We start from the raw sequence: 15,872 nt of genomic DNA on the forward strand, positions 1-15,872 counted from the left end.
TCAATATCAATACGACCAAGTCCACCTCATTCTTTTCAAATCCAGAGAATATAGGCCCATGTTATTCAATGTCTCCTCATGGAACAGTCATCTCATTCCTTGAATTAATCTCATTAAACAGAAGTTGCTTTAATCAAACTTTTTCAAAATTGACTGCAATATACTCAAAACTCTGTCCCACACCATGCATGTAGGTTGCCTTTACACAGGTTTACCTTTAGCTCCATTCCTGCTGGTACTACAATAGGCCGGAACGAAAGCGAGTGAGGACAGATCGGTGTGATCATGATGGCTGGTACATTTGGGTGCATCATTGAAGCTCCTGCTGCTGCAGCGTACGCTGTGCTACCAGTCGGGGTGGACACGATGACACCTGCAGAAGTAAATCAAACTATCCAGCAAATAGCGTGCACCCACACAAAACATCAGTCAGTCATTCAGAAAACCAAAGTCAAGCAAATTTTGTACCCAGGGGCTGGTATGAATGGGATACCACAGGAAGTAGGTGAAGCATAGATACATCGCATTTAAGGGGAAAATCGGATAAGAACGTAAGGGGTAAGAGAATATAGGGATTAGATAGAGTCTGGAAGATGGCGCACATAGAAGATAAACATTAGTACAGATCAACTAGACAAAACTGCCAGTTTCCATAAACATAATCCATTAAGACCATAAAACATAGAAGCAGAATTAAGCTATTCAAGCCAACAGATTTATCGGTTCCATTCTCCTGCCTTCTCCTCATAACCTATTGGTAAGTGGAACAAGAGTTGTAAACATATCCTAAAAGCAGATTAAAGAGAATCAGGAAGGAAGTTAAAAAAGAAAGATAGGTATAGCAAGTTACATGGACCTTGGTCGACCAGGGATGTTATGACCTTGGTCAAAAAGAGAAAGGAAGCAGATGCAAAGCCTAGGAGGATGAGACTGACAAAGCCCTTTAAGTAGATAAGGAAAGTAGGAAAGAACTCAAACAAAGATTAGAAAGGCTAAAAAAAAGGTAATAAAAAGTCCTTTGCAAACAAGATTAAGAAGCAGCCCAAGGCTTTTACACATATATAAAAACCAGGGACGTAGCCAGGGAAAGGGTTGACCCACTCAAGGAAAAAGCAAGGAATCTATATATGGCCAGAAGAGGCAGATGAGGTTCTAAACAAATGCTAAATAAAAAGGAACTTATGGAGAATGATCTGCGGGAAGGGAGTGCTGAATTTCTAAGCCAAATTGCTATTAAAAAGGAAGAGGTATTGTGTGTCTTAAAAAGTATTAAGATAGATAAGTCCCTGCAGTCCTGATGGATCTTATCCCAGAATATTGAGGGAGACAAGAGAACAAATTGCTGCAGCACTGACAGACATCTTTGCATCCTCTGGGAACTTCCATGTGGCCAAAGAGAACGAGAATAGCCAATGTTATCCCATTGTTTTAAAAAATAAAAAAAGGGTAGCAAGAATAATCCAGGAAATTACAGGCTTAATGAGCCTCAACTTGGCAGTAGAAATGCAGAAGGTTGAAGGATGATTTGATCGCAGTTTTAAAGACTGTGAATGACACAGACAGAGTGGAAAGTATGAGGCTCCCCACCCTCCCCCCACAAGGTGGCGGGGTCAATTACTAAGGGACACAGGTTGAAGGCACAGGAGGGAGTTGCTGGCAGTTTAAACCTGATGTGCAGGGCAAGTTTTTCACACAGATGCAATAAAATGCAATACCAGAGGTGGTGGTGGGGGAACCAGACAATAGTGAAACTCAAGCAACACATGGATAAATAAATGAATAAGAGGGGAGTAGAGAGATACAGCTCCTGTAAGTGAGGTCAGTTTTAGTATGGAAGAGCAAAATGCGTTGGCATTGGCTTGGAGAGCCAAAGGGCCTGTTCCTGTACTGTTCTTTTGTACAATCAAGAACCTCTCTGTCTTAAATACACTCAAGAATGTGGTCTCCACAGTCTTCTATCATAATGAGTTCCACAGATTAACCACCCTCTGGCTAAAGAAATTCTCATTTTAGTTCTAAACGGTCACGCTCTCACCCTGAAGCTGTGACTGAAGTCCTAGTCTCTCCTACAAGTGGAAACATCATCTTCACGTTCACTATATCCAGACCTCTCAGTATCCTACAAGTTTCAGACAGATCCCACTCATGCTTCCAAACTCTATAAACTACAGATGCAGAATCTTCAGCCCCTCCTTACATAACAAGCCCATCATCCGCAGGATCATTCTTGTAAACCTCTTCTGGACCCCCTCCAACGGTAACACATCTTACGCTTGCTACGTAACCAAAACAGGTCATGACATTCCAGATGCAGTCTTACCAGTGCCTATACAGTCTCAACAGTCCATTACTACCCTTGTATTCTAGCCCTCTTGAAATTAATTCCAACGTTGCATTTGCCTTCCGAATGGCCAAGCAAACCTGCATATTAACCTTAAGAGAATCCTGAACTAGGATTCTCAAGTCCCTTTGTACTTGAGATTTCCAAAACCTTTCCCCATTTAGAAAAGTCTACGTCTCTATTCTACCTGTCAAAAATATACAAATTCACACTTTGCCACATTGTACTCCATCTGGCCCTTACTTGCCCACAAACTCGACCAGTCAAAGGCGTTCTGCAGCATCCCCACTTCTTCAACACCATCTGTCCTTCTACCTTTGTCATCTACAGACTTGGCTACAATACCCTCAGTTCCTTAGTCCAGATGAGGAATGTATGATGGGAGTACTTGTGGTCCCAACACTGACCATGCAAAATTCCACTAGTTACTGGCTGCTATCCTGAAAAATACCCCTTTACTGCTATTCTCTGCCAGTTAGTCAGTCCTCTATCCTTGCCAGTATCTTGCCCCAACATACATTTGGAGGGGCAAAAGGTCTGTTCCTGTGCTGTGAGGCTCTTGATTGAACAAAAGGAGGGAGAACAAATCTTGTTTGCATCTCCTGTGCAGTACCTTGTCAAACACCTTCTGCAAATCCAAATACGCATCCATTGTCGAACTTGCTCACTACTTTCTCAAAGAATTCTAACAGATTTGTCAGGCTAGACCTCTCCTTGACAAAGTCATGTTGACTCAGTCCAATTTTATCATTTCCACTTCCAGTAATCCACAATCTCATCCTTAATAATGGACCCTAAAATCCTACCAACAACTCGGGCTAATCGTCCTACAGTTTCCCATCTTCTGCCTCCCTATTTTCTTAAACAGAGGTGTTACAATAGCTGCTTTATAGTCCTCTAGAATCCTCCCTGGACTTCAGTGATTCCTGAAAGATCGGCACCAATGCCTCTACAATCTCTCCAGCTATCTCTTTCTGAACTCTGGAATGTAGTTCATCTGGTCTGGGTGATTTATCCACCTTCGGATCTTTGACCTACTTCAACACCACTTCCTTAACGATGATCACACCACTCATCTCTGCCCTCTGACCCGCTTGAAATACTGCCATATTGCCAGTGTCTTCCACTGTGAAAACTGATGCAAAATACCTTTTCAGTTTTTTCAGCCGTTTCTTCACACCCTACTACCGCTTTTCCAGTCATCCTTACCTACATTTTACCTTGCAGATGTCCAAAAAAAAACTCTTGCAATCTCCTCTTATATTACGAGGTAGTTTACTATCATTTCATCTTCTCGCCTCATTGCATTTTTAGTTATCCTCTGCTGTTTTAAAAGGAATTCTCAATCCTCTAGCTTTTCATTAATCTTCACCACATTGTATGCATTTTCTTTTAAGCTGTCCCTGACTTACCTCATCAAGAGTGATTGCCCCATCCTCCCCGGAAATGGTTTCATCTTCCTTAGGATGAACTTCTGCTGTGCCTCCTGAATAACCTCCAGAAACACCTGCCATTGCTGCTTCACCATCTTCCCTGCTGGGCTCCTCTTCCAATCAACACTGGCCAGTTCCTCCCTTATGTCTTTATAGTTACTTTTATTCAATTGTAATACCATTACATCTGATTCAATCTTTGCCCTCTCAGACTAGCGATTCTACCATATTATGGTCAATGCCCCATGGGTGCTCCTTCACCTTTAGCTCCCTAGTCATGTCGGCCTCATTACATATTACTAGATCTAGAATGGCCTGTTCCCTGGCAGGCTTTACCACAAGCTGTTCCATAAAATAAATAATAAAAATCAATCCAGGTAGACATCCCACAAATTCCTTTTCTTGGGATCAGCCTGATCCAACTTGATTTTCCCAGTCCACCTACATATTGAAGTTGACATAATTATTGTCATAGAACAGACATGTAAAAAGGGCACTATCAGATTTTATCCCCACACCCTGACCACAAACAATCAATGCAATTCCATATAACTGAGTGTCTGTTGTATAATTAGAAAGAGAGGAATGGTAGGGCTATGGACATAACATTCTAAAATCTATTTCTATTCCCAGAAAAGCGGTGTCCACTGAAACTGACAGAACTTGTCATGAGTTAATTACCTACATCCTGTCAGGTAAGCTCCAAAAGGAGAATTTTTATTTTTTTTTACATTTGTTTGTGGGATGCACGTGTTACTGGCATTCCAAGCAGCCCTTGAAAAAGGTGATAATGAGTCATCTTCTTGAAACAGGCAGTCCAGTCAGGGGGAAGGCAGCATCATAATCGTAACCAGAACTTCAGGTTCGCATTTCCACAGAATCAGTCACAGAATCCCTACAGTGTGAAAGGAGGCCAGTTGGCCTATCAAGTCCCTGACAACCCTCCAAAAAGCATCCCACGCAGCTCCACCCCCTACCTTATCATTGTAACCCTGCATTTCTCGTCGCTAATCCACCTAGCCTGCACATCTGTGGACATTTTAGATAAATGGGGCTTGAATCTCATATGGTAATGAAATTTGCATTGAATAAAACAAACATAATGGCCAATGAACCATTTTGATAATTTACATAGACCTACATGGTTCAGTAATACCACGGAAATCTTTCTTTACTGGTCTGGACCACATGTGACTCCAAACCTTCACTGTGACCAACTCACTCTGGGAATTAGGGTAGGGGAATAAATGCTGACCTAGTCTGCAACACCAACATCCAATGAACAAATATAAACGTGCTACAGCACTTATGAAGGTAGTCCAGTAAGTTAATTCATCAATGAAGGAGCAGGTATACAGTTCTAATTCTGGATTGCAATTGACTTGGGGAGAGAAAGGTAAAGTGCAGGTTGTGGGACTCCCACATCTCATGCCCTTCTTCTTTTTGATGGCAAAGGACACAGTTTCAAAAAAGCAGCCTTGGCTAATTGGTGCAATGTTTCTTGCGGATTATACACACTACACATACCATGCACTGGAAGTGGATACGGCAACTGCTTAGGGTGGTGGATGGGCTGCTTTATCCTAGATGATGTCAAGCTTCTTGAGGGTTGTTGGAGCTGCACTAATCCAGGTAATTGGAGAGAATTTCATCACATTTCTGACTTGTGCCTTGTTGAGAGTGGACAAGGTTCAGAAATTCAGAAGCTAGGTTAATCCCAACCATTGGCCTGCTCTCATTATAGTGTGGTTAGCCCAGTTCAGTCTCCGATCAATGGTACCCCACAAGATGTTGTTAGTAGGAGATGCAGCAATGATATTACCGTTGAAGGTAACAGGGGAGACTTTGAAATTCTCTTATTGGCACTGGTACTCATCCTCTGGTATTTGGTGAGCTAAGAATGTAACTTGCCAGTTATCAGCCCAGACTGTTAATTTTGTCCAATTTTTGTTGCACCCATGGTCAGATTATCCACGACAGCACTGTGTAATATCTAACCCAGGCAATGACAAAGCAGAGAAAGGGAAACAGAGGCAATGCGTGCTAGAAAAATAAAGCACTCCACAAAAATACTGGTTCAACGTCGACTTCTGAAAACATATTACTAGCATATAAATAAGTTACAAAAACTAACGTTTATCTTACCATCCCCCTGCACAGATGTAATGAGTCTCCCATCCAAGTACAAGTCCACATTTGAAAGGTATGAGGAGGGGCCTCGATCCACCACCACCTCATTCAGCACCTGTAACATCCATTCAGAAGAATCAATTTCCAGAGCAATGCCATATGATGCACTTAGACTAGAGGAAAGGGGTGACATTAAACAAAGAATATTACAGTAAACCCTTAAAACCCTCAATACCTCAAAAGTAATTCACATCAAATTAGAAGTAACCAGTGTTACTTCTACTGAAAACCACTGCACAACACTGAGGTTACAACAGCAGATCAGAGACTAGGGATTCCGCAAGTATCACCCTTCCCCCACCCCCAGATTCCTAAAGTATTCCCACCATTTATGAGGCACAAGTAAGAATGAATGGAATATTCTCCATTTACGCAGATGAGTGTGGCTCCAGTCACAGTCAAGAAGCTTGACACCATCCAGTGCAAAGCAGACAGCTTGATCAGCATCCTACTCACTGCCAACATAAACATTCATTCCCTCCACCACTGGTACAGAATGGGACTAGTATGCATCATTTATAAGATCCATTGCAGCAAACTACCAAGCTCTTTCAACAGCACCTTTCCAAACAGATGACCTCTACCGCCTAGAGGAACATGAACAGCAGACAATACTGTCACCAGCAGATTCCTCTCCAAGTCACACATTATCCTGACTTGAAATTCTATTGCCAGTCCTTCGGTGTCATTGGGGGACAACACAAACTCTTTCACTAACAGCACTGTGGGATTCCCACCACTCTATGGGCTGCGACATCTTAAAATGACAGCTCAACACCCCTTAAGAACAATTAGGGATGGACATAAACAGCTTACAACTAAAGAATAAGTACAGGAATAGAACATAGAACATTACAGCGCAGTACAGGCCTTTCAGCCCGCAATGTTGTGCCAACCTGTGAAACCAATCTGAAGCCCATCAAACCTACACTATTCCACTTTCATCCATATGTTTACCAATGACCATTTCAATGCCCTTAAAATTGGCGAGTCTACTACTGTTGCAGGCAGGGCCTTCCACACCCTTACTACTCCCCGAGTAAAGAACCTCTGACATCTGTCCTATGGCTATCACCCCTCAACTTAAAGCTATGTCCCCTCGTACTAGCCATCGCCATCCAAGGATATAGGCACTCACTGTCCACCTTATCTAATATTCTGATCATCTTGTATGTCTCTAAGTCATCTCTTAACCTTCTCTAACAAAAACAGCTTCAAGGCCCTCAGCCTTCCCTCCTTACCAGGCAACATCCTGGTAAATCTCCTCTGCACCCTTTCCAATGCTTCCACATCCTTCCTATAATGCGGCGTACAGAATTGTATGCAATACTCCAAGTGTGGCCGCACCAGAGTTTTGTACAGCTGCAACATGACCTCACAGCTCCGAAGCTCAATCCCTCTACGAGTAAAACCTAACACACTATGTCTTAACAACCCTATCAACCTGGGTGGCAACTTTGAGGGATCTATGCACATGGACAGCGAGATCTCTCTGCTCATCTACACTACCAAGAATCTTACTACTAGCCCAGTACTCTGTATTCCTGTTACTCCTTCCAAAGTGCCTTATGCTTTTCCCCATTAAACTCCATTTGCCACCTCTCAGCCCAGCTCTACAGCTTATCTATGTCCCTCTGTAACCTGCAACATCCTTCCTCACTATCCATAACTCCACTGCCTTTAGCGTCATCTGCAAATTTGTTAACCCATCCTTCTCCACCCTCAGCCGGGTCATTTATAAAAATGGCAAACAGCAGTGGTCCCAAAACAGATCCTTGTGGTACACCGCTCTCTGATGAAGGGTCTAGGCCCGAAACGTCAGCTTTTGTGCTCCTGAGATGCTGCTTGGCCTGCTGTGTTCATCCAGCCTCACATTTTGTTATCTTGGAATCTCCAGCATCTGCAGTTCCCATTATCTCCTTGTGGTACACCACTAGTTACTGAACACCAGGATGAACATTTCCCATCAACCACCACCCTCTGTCTTCTTACAGCTAGCCAACTTCCGATCTAAACTGCTAAATTACCCTCAATCCCATGCCTCCGTATTTTCTGTAATAGCCTACCATGGGGAACCTTATCAACAGACAATAGGTGCTGAAGTAGGCCATTCGGCCCTTCGACCCAGCACCACCATTCATTATGATCATGGCTGATCATTCACAATCAGTATCCTGTTCCTGCCTTATCCCCATAACCCTTGATTCCACTATCTTTAAAGAGCTCTATCCATCTCTTTCTTGGAACTATCCAGAGAGTTGGCCTCCAGTGCCTTCTGGGGCAGTGCATTCCATATATCCACCACTCTCTGGGTGAATAAGGTTCTCCTCAACTCTGTTCTAAATGGCTTACCCCTTATTTTTAAAACTGCGTCCTCTGGTTCTGGACTCACCTATCAGCAGAAACAAGCTTCCTGCCTCCAGAGTGTCCAATCCCTTAACAATCTTATACACCTCAATCAGATCCCCTCTCACCCTTCTAAACTCAAGTGTATACAAGCCCAGTCGCTCCAATCTTTCAACATATGATAGTCCCGCCATTCCGGGAATTGACCTCGTGAACCCTCGCTGCACTCCCTCAATAGCAAGAATGTCCTCCCTCAAATTTGGAGATCAAAGCTGCACACAATACTCCAGGTGCAGTCTCACCAGGGCCCTGTGCAGCTGCAGAAGGACCTCTTTGCTCCTATACTCTATTGCTCTTGTGATGAAGGCCAGCATGCTATTAGCTTTCTTCACTGCCTGCTGTACCTGCATGCTTGCTTTCATTGACTGATGTAAAAGAACACCTAGATCTCGTTGTGCTTCCCCTTTACCTAACTTGACTCCATTGAGATAGTAATCAAATGCTTCACTGAAATCTATATACAGCACATCAACCGCTTTGCCCTTATCCACCCTGTTTGGTCACCTTCTCAAAGAACTCAATAAGGTTCGAGGGACCACCTACCCTTCACAAAACACAGTGCTGACTATCCCTCATCAAAATTGTTCCTTTCTAGATGATTCCTGTCTCTTATAATCCTCCCCAACACTTTACCCACAACCAAAGTAAGGCTCACTGGTCTATAAGTACCAGGGTTGTTTCTACTCCCCTGCTTGAACAAGGGGCAATACAATACAGTACACCCATACTTAAAAATATACACCTCAAATATAAAAGAATACTTCAAAGCACTTATTTTCCTTCATTGCACATGCTGCTTCAGAAGACTAAATGATTATTTCAATAGTGCTTTAATTATCTTCAGTTCTAAAAGAACAACCCAAATCTATTAGCACTGAAATAAGACCAAGGATAAGCAAGAAAGTAAAAAGGTTGTGACACAGTCAAAAGTGAATCCAACTACCACATTGGAACTTTTACAAGATGTTGCACGGTTAGGTCACAGCTGCACATAATTCTACACGAATATCAGTGAATGCTGAAGTAAATGATCTTATCCAACACAACAATACATAGTATGACAAACTAACTGAAACTAAGTTTAAACAGAATAGCAGACAGCCAGTGTCCCGACTCTTGTTGTCTGCAGGAAAATAAGTGCACGTGTAGAATTGAAGATCAGCAAGCAGAAATAACAAATCATTTTGCAATTTGTAAAGTTCAATGATGAGCCGACAAATAAGTTCTGGATATTCTAAGCACACTGCTTTCAGTACAAACCCCAGTTTAAGATCTGGACAAATTTCAACAAGGAGCAGAGGAACTTAGGAACATAGAAGTGGGAAGAAAAGTTGATGCAGGAATGTTAAAGGAAAAATGCAACTTCAATGGTTTTAAAAAGTAGCACTGGAGTATAAAAACAAAACTGCGAATTCTATACAATCATTATTTTGTAGAAGACACTGGGTCATATTCTGGGAGACTTGGTTGAGTGGGGATGACTCAGGTAAAATTATTGTTCTGAGGATTCAGACACAGGTTCTGCTTTGACCGACTAGATAGGCATGCAAAGGGCTGGTTTAAATTACTACATCTGGTTGGCATTGTTTAATGCACACATAGCTCTTTAAAGTGGGAAGAGTCTGATATAACAACACAATGAACTTTAGATAGACATGTTCCCCCAGTCAACAAATTAGGTTATCGCAGTGACACTGAAGTATTCAGAAGTACTCCAACTCCACCTACTGGTTACAACTTATACTGCCCCAGCATCAGCAGCACACCTATCTTGAAAATTTACTCCCATCTCTCATCTGTGCATGTGTACTCCATAAAGATATGGGCAACACAGGAAAGGAGGCATATTACCATTCCTTAATTAATGAGAAGGTGGTGGTGCTGTATAAACATAAGCCACAGTTAATCTCAAATGGGAAAAGTGAGGTGGTGATGTCGTGGTAATATCACGGAACAAGTAATACAAAGCCATGTACAAATGATCTACAAACACGGATTGAAATCTCACCACAGCAAAAGGCAAATTTTGAATTCAATTTTTAAAATCTGCAATGAAAAAGTGTGAGCTGATGCTGACTGTGTGATCCTGAATAACTCTTTCACCACTCAGATGAACCCACCTGACTCACTACTACTTTGGGAAGGAAATCCATCATCCCTTCCTGGTCTGACCTACATGTGACTCAGACCCACAGCAATGTGGTTGACTCAACTGAAGTTGACATCAATATCAAAATATTGAAAAAGAATCAAATCAAAGCTGCTGCACAATTTTGTAAGCATTAAAGCAATGCCATTTTAATGCCCAATTATTCAATTTCCAAACTAAACAGCCATTTCTCTTTGCAGCAATTACCTTCAGGGACAGGACTTCCTATTTAGCAAACATATTTTTTTTCATTTACTTTTGACCTTAAATGAGAAGTTCATAAAAAATTCTGAGTAGCAGCAATCAGGAATTCAAAAGAAACTGGATTTTTCCAAGAAATGGTAAAAATTTGAAACTTGCTACCAAGGAAAGCAGACAGCAATATAATATCTTAGAACATTTACTTTCTAATTTCTAACTTTTCCCTCTAATTTGCAACTTCAGGGTTGTTTTCCCCTCCTACATTCCATTAAGGGTAGGAGTTAAGAATTTATGGTCTTGTCTACACATACATGTAGTACTTGCATGAAGACTTTTCCTGCCTCGTTGTCAATATGACTCTGTGGGACCAGTCCATTATCCTGCGCTTGGTATTGCCTCTCCACTTCTGCTGTTTTTAATTCCTTAACCACCTTCACCTTCAGGCGACTCCTCAGAATTATCCTGGCATCTCCTGATCAAAGACAAGGTTCCAAAATAAGCTGCGTTCACTGAGTTTTCCAGCAGTGATCACTCCCCTACCAGTTAAAATAGCAAGATAAATATAGATTAGGAAGTAACAGATTACCTTAGCTCATCTATCCGAAAAAAAAGTTATTTTGAACCAACCGCTTACCACTCATTCTGACCCCAAAAGGTTTGTCCCAAGCAATGTGTTCAGTGTGTTAAAAACATCTGAAGTCCTAAAACCGTCTTCATAAAGTTCCCTCCTGTTCTAATTTCATAGCATTTCTTAAAGTAGAGCTCATCTTGGAATACCATTTATCAGCTTACAAATTCTCCAAGTCTCCTCAGTCTCTTCTTCTCAAGGTAGAGGAGCTTTGTGACTTTACTCTGCATTTGCAGAGAACTTAAAGCTTTTCCATATCAATAAGCAAATGTGGACACTAACTGCAGTCAACACAGTGCAAAGGACACTACTGATAAAAGTGATTAGTCATCTCAAAGTCCAAAAAGATTCTAAATGGGAGGAAAATGATAAGTTTTGTTCCGATCTGTATCTGACTTAGGTTACCACTCCTTATAAGACTACTCTGGACTTGGAGTGAAGACAGCACAGATTCACTAGAACTATATCATGATTTAAAGCTTTGAGTTACAGAGGCCATGAGATGTAGGAACACTAGTAGGCCATTCAGCCCATTGAGCCTGTTCCTCCATTCAGTGAGGTCATGGCACATCTGGTAATCCTCACCTCCACTTTCTTGCCCTTTTCCCATAACCCTCAATTCCCTTACTGATTAAAACTCTTGAACATCTCAGCCTTGAATATACTTAATGATCCAGTCTTGAAAACCCATTGCAGTGACATTAATTGACATTGTATCCTTGTGTTTAGAAGTCGAGATTATCTAATTGAGAAGTTTAAAGATGATAAAAGATACCGTAAGGTTAAAACAATTTCCTCTACTGAGGGTATCCTGAATAAGGCAGCATACTCTTGAAACTAAAACAAGGTCATTCAGGATTGAAGTCACAAAAGCAGGAAGTAGTTATGTAAAACTTCCCACTCCAAGTTTTATGGATGTTAGGGTCAGTTGAAATGCTCACAACTGGAAAAGACACATTTTTATTAGGCAAGACTATCAAAGATACAGATAAAAAGGAGCAAGGAGATGGAGTTGAGATACCAGCCATTATTCTCACTGTACAATAAAACACTGGATAATCTATGCCTGCACCTATGTTCCTTGAGAGTTAAACCCGAGTACTGCCACTGTCCACACTCCCTAATCTAAAAGCACATTTTACTTAATTTACAATATCTTCAATGCCACCATTAGCCGAGTTAATCAATTATCACTCATGCAATATTTGCACAGCCCCATTCTGCAAACTGCAATTCCACCACAATTTGGCAATAATAAACAAAAAGGAGCATTGCTTTAATTGTAATGGCCTGTCTCAAGCTGGTCAACAAGTGGCCCAATCCAGGTTGTCAGCAGGCATATGGAAGGTGAAGAAAGCAAATCAATGCTTCCGTGATTATCATAAGTCTTCCAATTACCTCCAATACCAAAAGATCAGTAGCCCATTAGTACATCAGTTAAGCGCATCTGACTCATGGTGTCTGAACAGAAGAGAGAATCCATAATCTTACTGCTTGGTGCCTTTCAAAATAATTAAATATTATACAAGAGTGCATGTATATTAGCTTACTGAAATAGTTTTGATAACAAGTTAATTTTCCCAAATAAAGGTCAGGTGAAGCTCAGATTTATCATTTAGCACACTTACAGCACTTTATAAAGAGAAGATACCAAACTATTTCTTGCATACCTTCAATCACATTTGTCACTTCTTTTCTGTATGACTCAAATTTGAAAGGCGTGAGAAATCCAAGTGAGCCAAGATGAAATGCCATTACAGGAGGAACGCTAGTCTAGAAAAACAACAGCAAAGTTAGCCACACAAATCAAGCTGTCATGTCCATAATGATACAATATAAAATAGAGTAATTCCACATCTCTTGTTGGACTTTCTACATAATAAACTATGAAGAAGTCCTGAGCATACTACAGAAATTCCATTCCCTTACTGACTTTACCACCTTGTTCTAATTAATAATCAGGATAATTTAAATCTGCCATGGTTATTATTGTACTCAATTCCATAACATGTATACTTCTTTTTTCTCCTCTTTTCCATTATTTAGTGGTCTGTAGACTACACATAATGGTTAGACAAACCCTTTATCATCTTCATCGCAATATGTTTGGATTTGGTCTTGCTCTGAGCTGCACCCTGCTTTTCTACTGTAACTTTGCTACCCCAAACTAGTACAGGTACTCGGCCTCATTTTCTCCCCCTCTCATCTAAATATGTTATACTCTGGAATGTTTAATTCCAAGTCCCGATTTTACTGCAGCTACATCTCAGTAATCCCAGCTACATTCTGTTCCTATCGATCCTCTTGAATTAGTGTATCTCATCAAGAACACTATACATTATAACACAATTATTTCAACGTATTTTCACAGGATTTCATCTTATGATTAACTTTTTAATACTTTTATTCTATTAAATTTGGGACAGTACAGTAAACATCAATACATTAGTCACAAGTCACATGACACCAGGTTACAGCCCAACAGGTTTATTTGAAATCACAAACTTTTGAAGTGCTGCTCCTTCATCAGGTGAAGCACTTTACGTGATTAAGGAGCAGTGCTTTCAAATAAACCTGTAGGGCTACAACCTGGTGTCATGCCATTTCTAACTTTGTCTATCCCAGTCCAACACTGGCATCTCCACATCATCAATACATTAGGTTTAAGGATTAATCAGGCAGGATTTCCATGCTCAACTAGCATCAAGTGATGGCAGTAGGAAAGTTCAAAATCTCCAGATGTCAGATAAAGGAGGATGAAACTCAGCTATGAGAACGTACATTATAGTCAAATGGTTCACTATGATTCCCTGATAAAAACAAACCTGGCTGAAAGAACGGTCATGACTAAAATGAACAAAAGAACAACTGATGGGAATACATATTTATATTTATGGACATTATGCAAAACTAGAAAATACAGAACCGTACCATACAGAAATGTGTTTCCTGTATTCAAAAAGGGTCTACCACATGGTTTCTTAAAAATGAAGTTAGTTGTTTAATAGGTATCATGGTATACCTATTTACAGAAAAGCAAGTTTCAGTACCATTCTTCACCAACTGGCTATCCAGAGATGAACAGTGCAGGTTACAACTTTAGAAAATTATATCCAGTAATCATGTCCGGTGGTATCGAAATGAATCCCAACTCATTTAGGTGAGATCAATAGTCAGAAGTGTAAACCTCTCAGCCTGTTTCATTCCCATTTGAAGCGAGCCAGAGATGCATATACAAGTGAGGAGCAGAAGTGATGTCTCGGCCCTTCAAGGCTGCTCTGCCATTCTTGCGATCATGATTTTTGATCTCAACTTCACATTCCTGCCTATGTCTGATGATTTTTTTCACCAGTGTTCCCTGTCAGCTGCATGCAAATACAGCCGCTCCAAGGGTCTGCAAACAACTATTGGCACAGTAACAACTGACTTCCAATTCTGGAAGTTGCTGTCATGCACAGAACACAACGCAGAAGAGAAAAACATTACCAGGAATCTATCTCAGATTCTCCAGCATTGGCAGTTCCTACTATTTCTCTTACCAGGGATCTATCTCCTTCTGCCTCAAGAACATTGAAAGATTCTACCACCTTTTGAGGAAGGGGATTCCAAAGAAAGAAAAAAAATTACCCTTATCTCAGTCTTAAATGGGCAATCCCTTTTCTTAAAGGGACAAGCACCAGCTCTAGATTCTCCATTAATGGAAATATCCTTTCTACATCCACCCATCATGTCCTCTCAGGATTTTACATGCATCTTGGAAGAAGGTCCAGCAACAAAGACAACATGTTGCCCCTGACCATACTATCCTTCCTGATCTCTCTGACACTGCTCCTCTTACACAATCTCCACAAGTTCCCATTCATTGTGAGAAATAGAGGCATAACTTGGAACCAATGAAAATTAAATTAAAACCTAACCTCTCTCGGGCGTGAACTCAGCTTCTATATATTGGTCCTTTCTTCTGCAGTCTTTGGGTACAAATATGGGTAGTTCATCTGTTAGTCACTTCAGTTGCACAACAAACAGAATACACATCACCGTCCAGACTGCAAACACACTTTCACAGCGGCGGGAGTAAGTTTCTGAATGCCTCGATTATTGGCAAACATCAATAGAGGCCCTAACTCTTTAAACTAGCTTTTCTGAGGCTTGTGGTAAAATACAGAAACAAATGGGACACAAACACATCAGATGAGATTGACAAAATACCTGGAAGAGGGAGGAGGCATATAACAGTGTGCCGTCACCACCCAGACAAATGATTAGATCTATGCAGCCAGACAATTCATCATAACCTGGAGATTTAAACAAAATAGGTAAGCTTATTTTACTCATTTCAGCTCTTATTTAAGGAAAATAAAATGGTATTACCCAAAAACCATCTGGACAAATAGTCAAGATTATTTCTAGTCTTCCGATTACACTTTTAGCACAAAATCAGAAAAATAATCAAAAATAGACAAGGACACCACACAGTATTAATTAAAAGCCCTTTAGCTTCTTGGTACAAAGAAAAACGTACAA

The 15,872-nt window shown here is 40.9% G+C and overlaps 1 protein-coding gene across 2 annotated transcripts in view; it reads right to left on the reverse strand.

Moving 5' to 3' along the window:
- The window catches only part of nadkb (NAD kinase b), a 54,524-nt gene that overhangs the window by 10,843 nt on the left and 27,809 nt on the right, over positions 1 to 15,872 (reverse strand). For both annotated transcript variants that reach the window (XM_048542626.1, XM_048542627.1), the window contains exons 6-10: positions 15,558 to 15,643; positions 13,019 to 13,121; positions 11,032 to 11,192; positions 5,920 to 6,019; positions 216 to 373 (exon numbers count right to left, since the gene is read on the reverse strand). In XM_048542626.1, coding sequence (XP_048398583.1) covers positions 216 to 373; positions 5,920 to 6,019; positions 11,032 to 11,192; positions 13,019 to 13,121; positions 15,558 to 15,643 — 608 coding nt within the window. The remainder of the gene's footprint in view (positions 1 to 215; positions 374 to 5,919; positions 6,020 to 11,031; positions 11,193 to 13,018; positions 13,122 to 15,557; positions 15,644 to 15,872) is intronic.

This window comes from Stegostoma tigrinum, chromosome 14 (assembly GCF_030684315.1).
Source record: "Stegostoma tigrinum isolate sSteTig4 chromosome 14, sSteTig4.hap1, whole genome shotgun sequence".
Taxonomy (NCBI): Eukaryota; Metazoa; Chordata; class Chondrichthyes; order Orectolobiformes; family Stegostomatidae; genus Stegostoma; species Stegostoma tigrinum.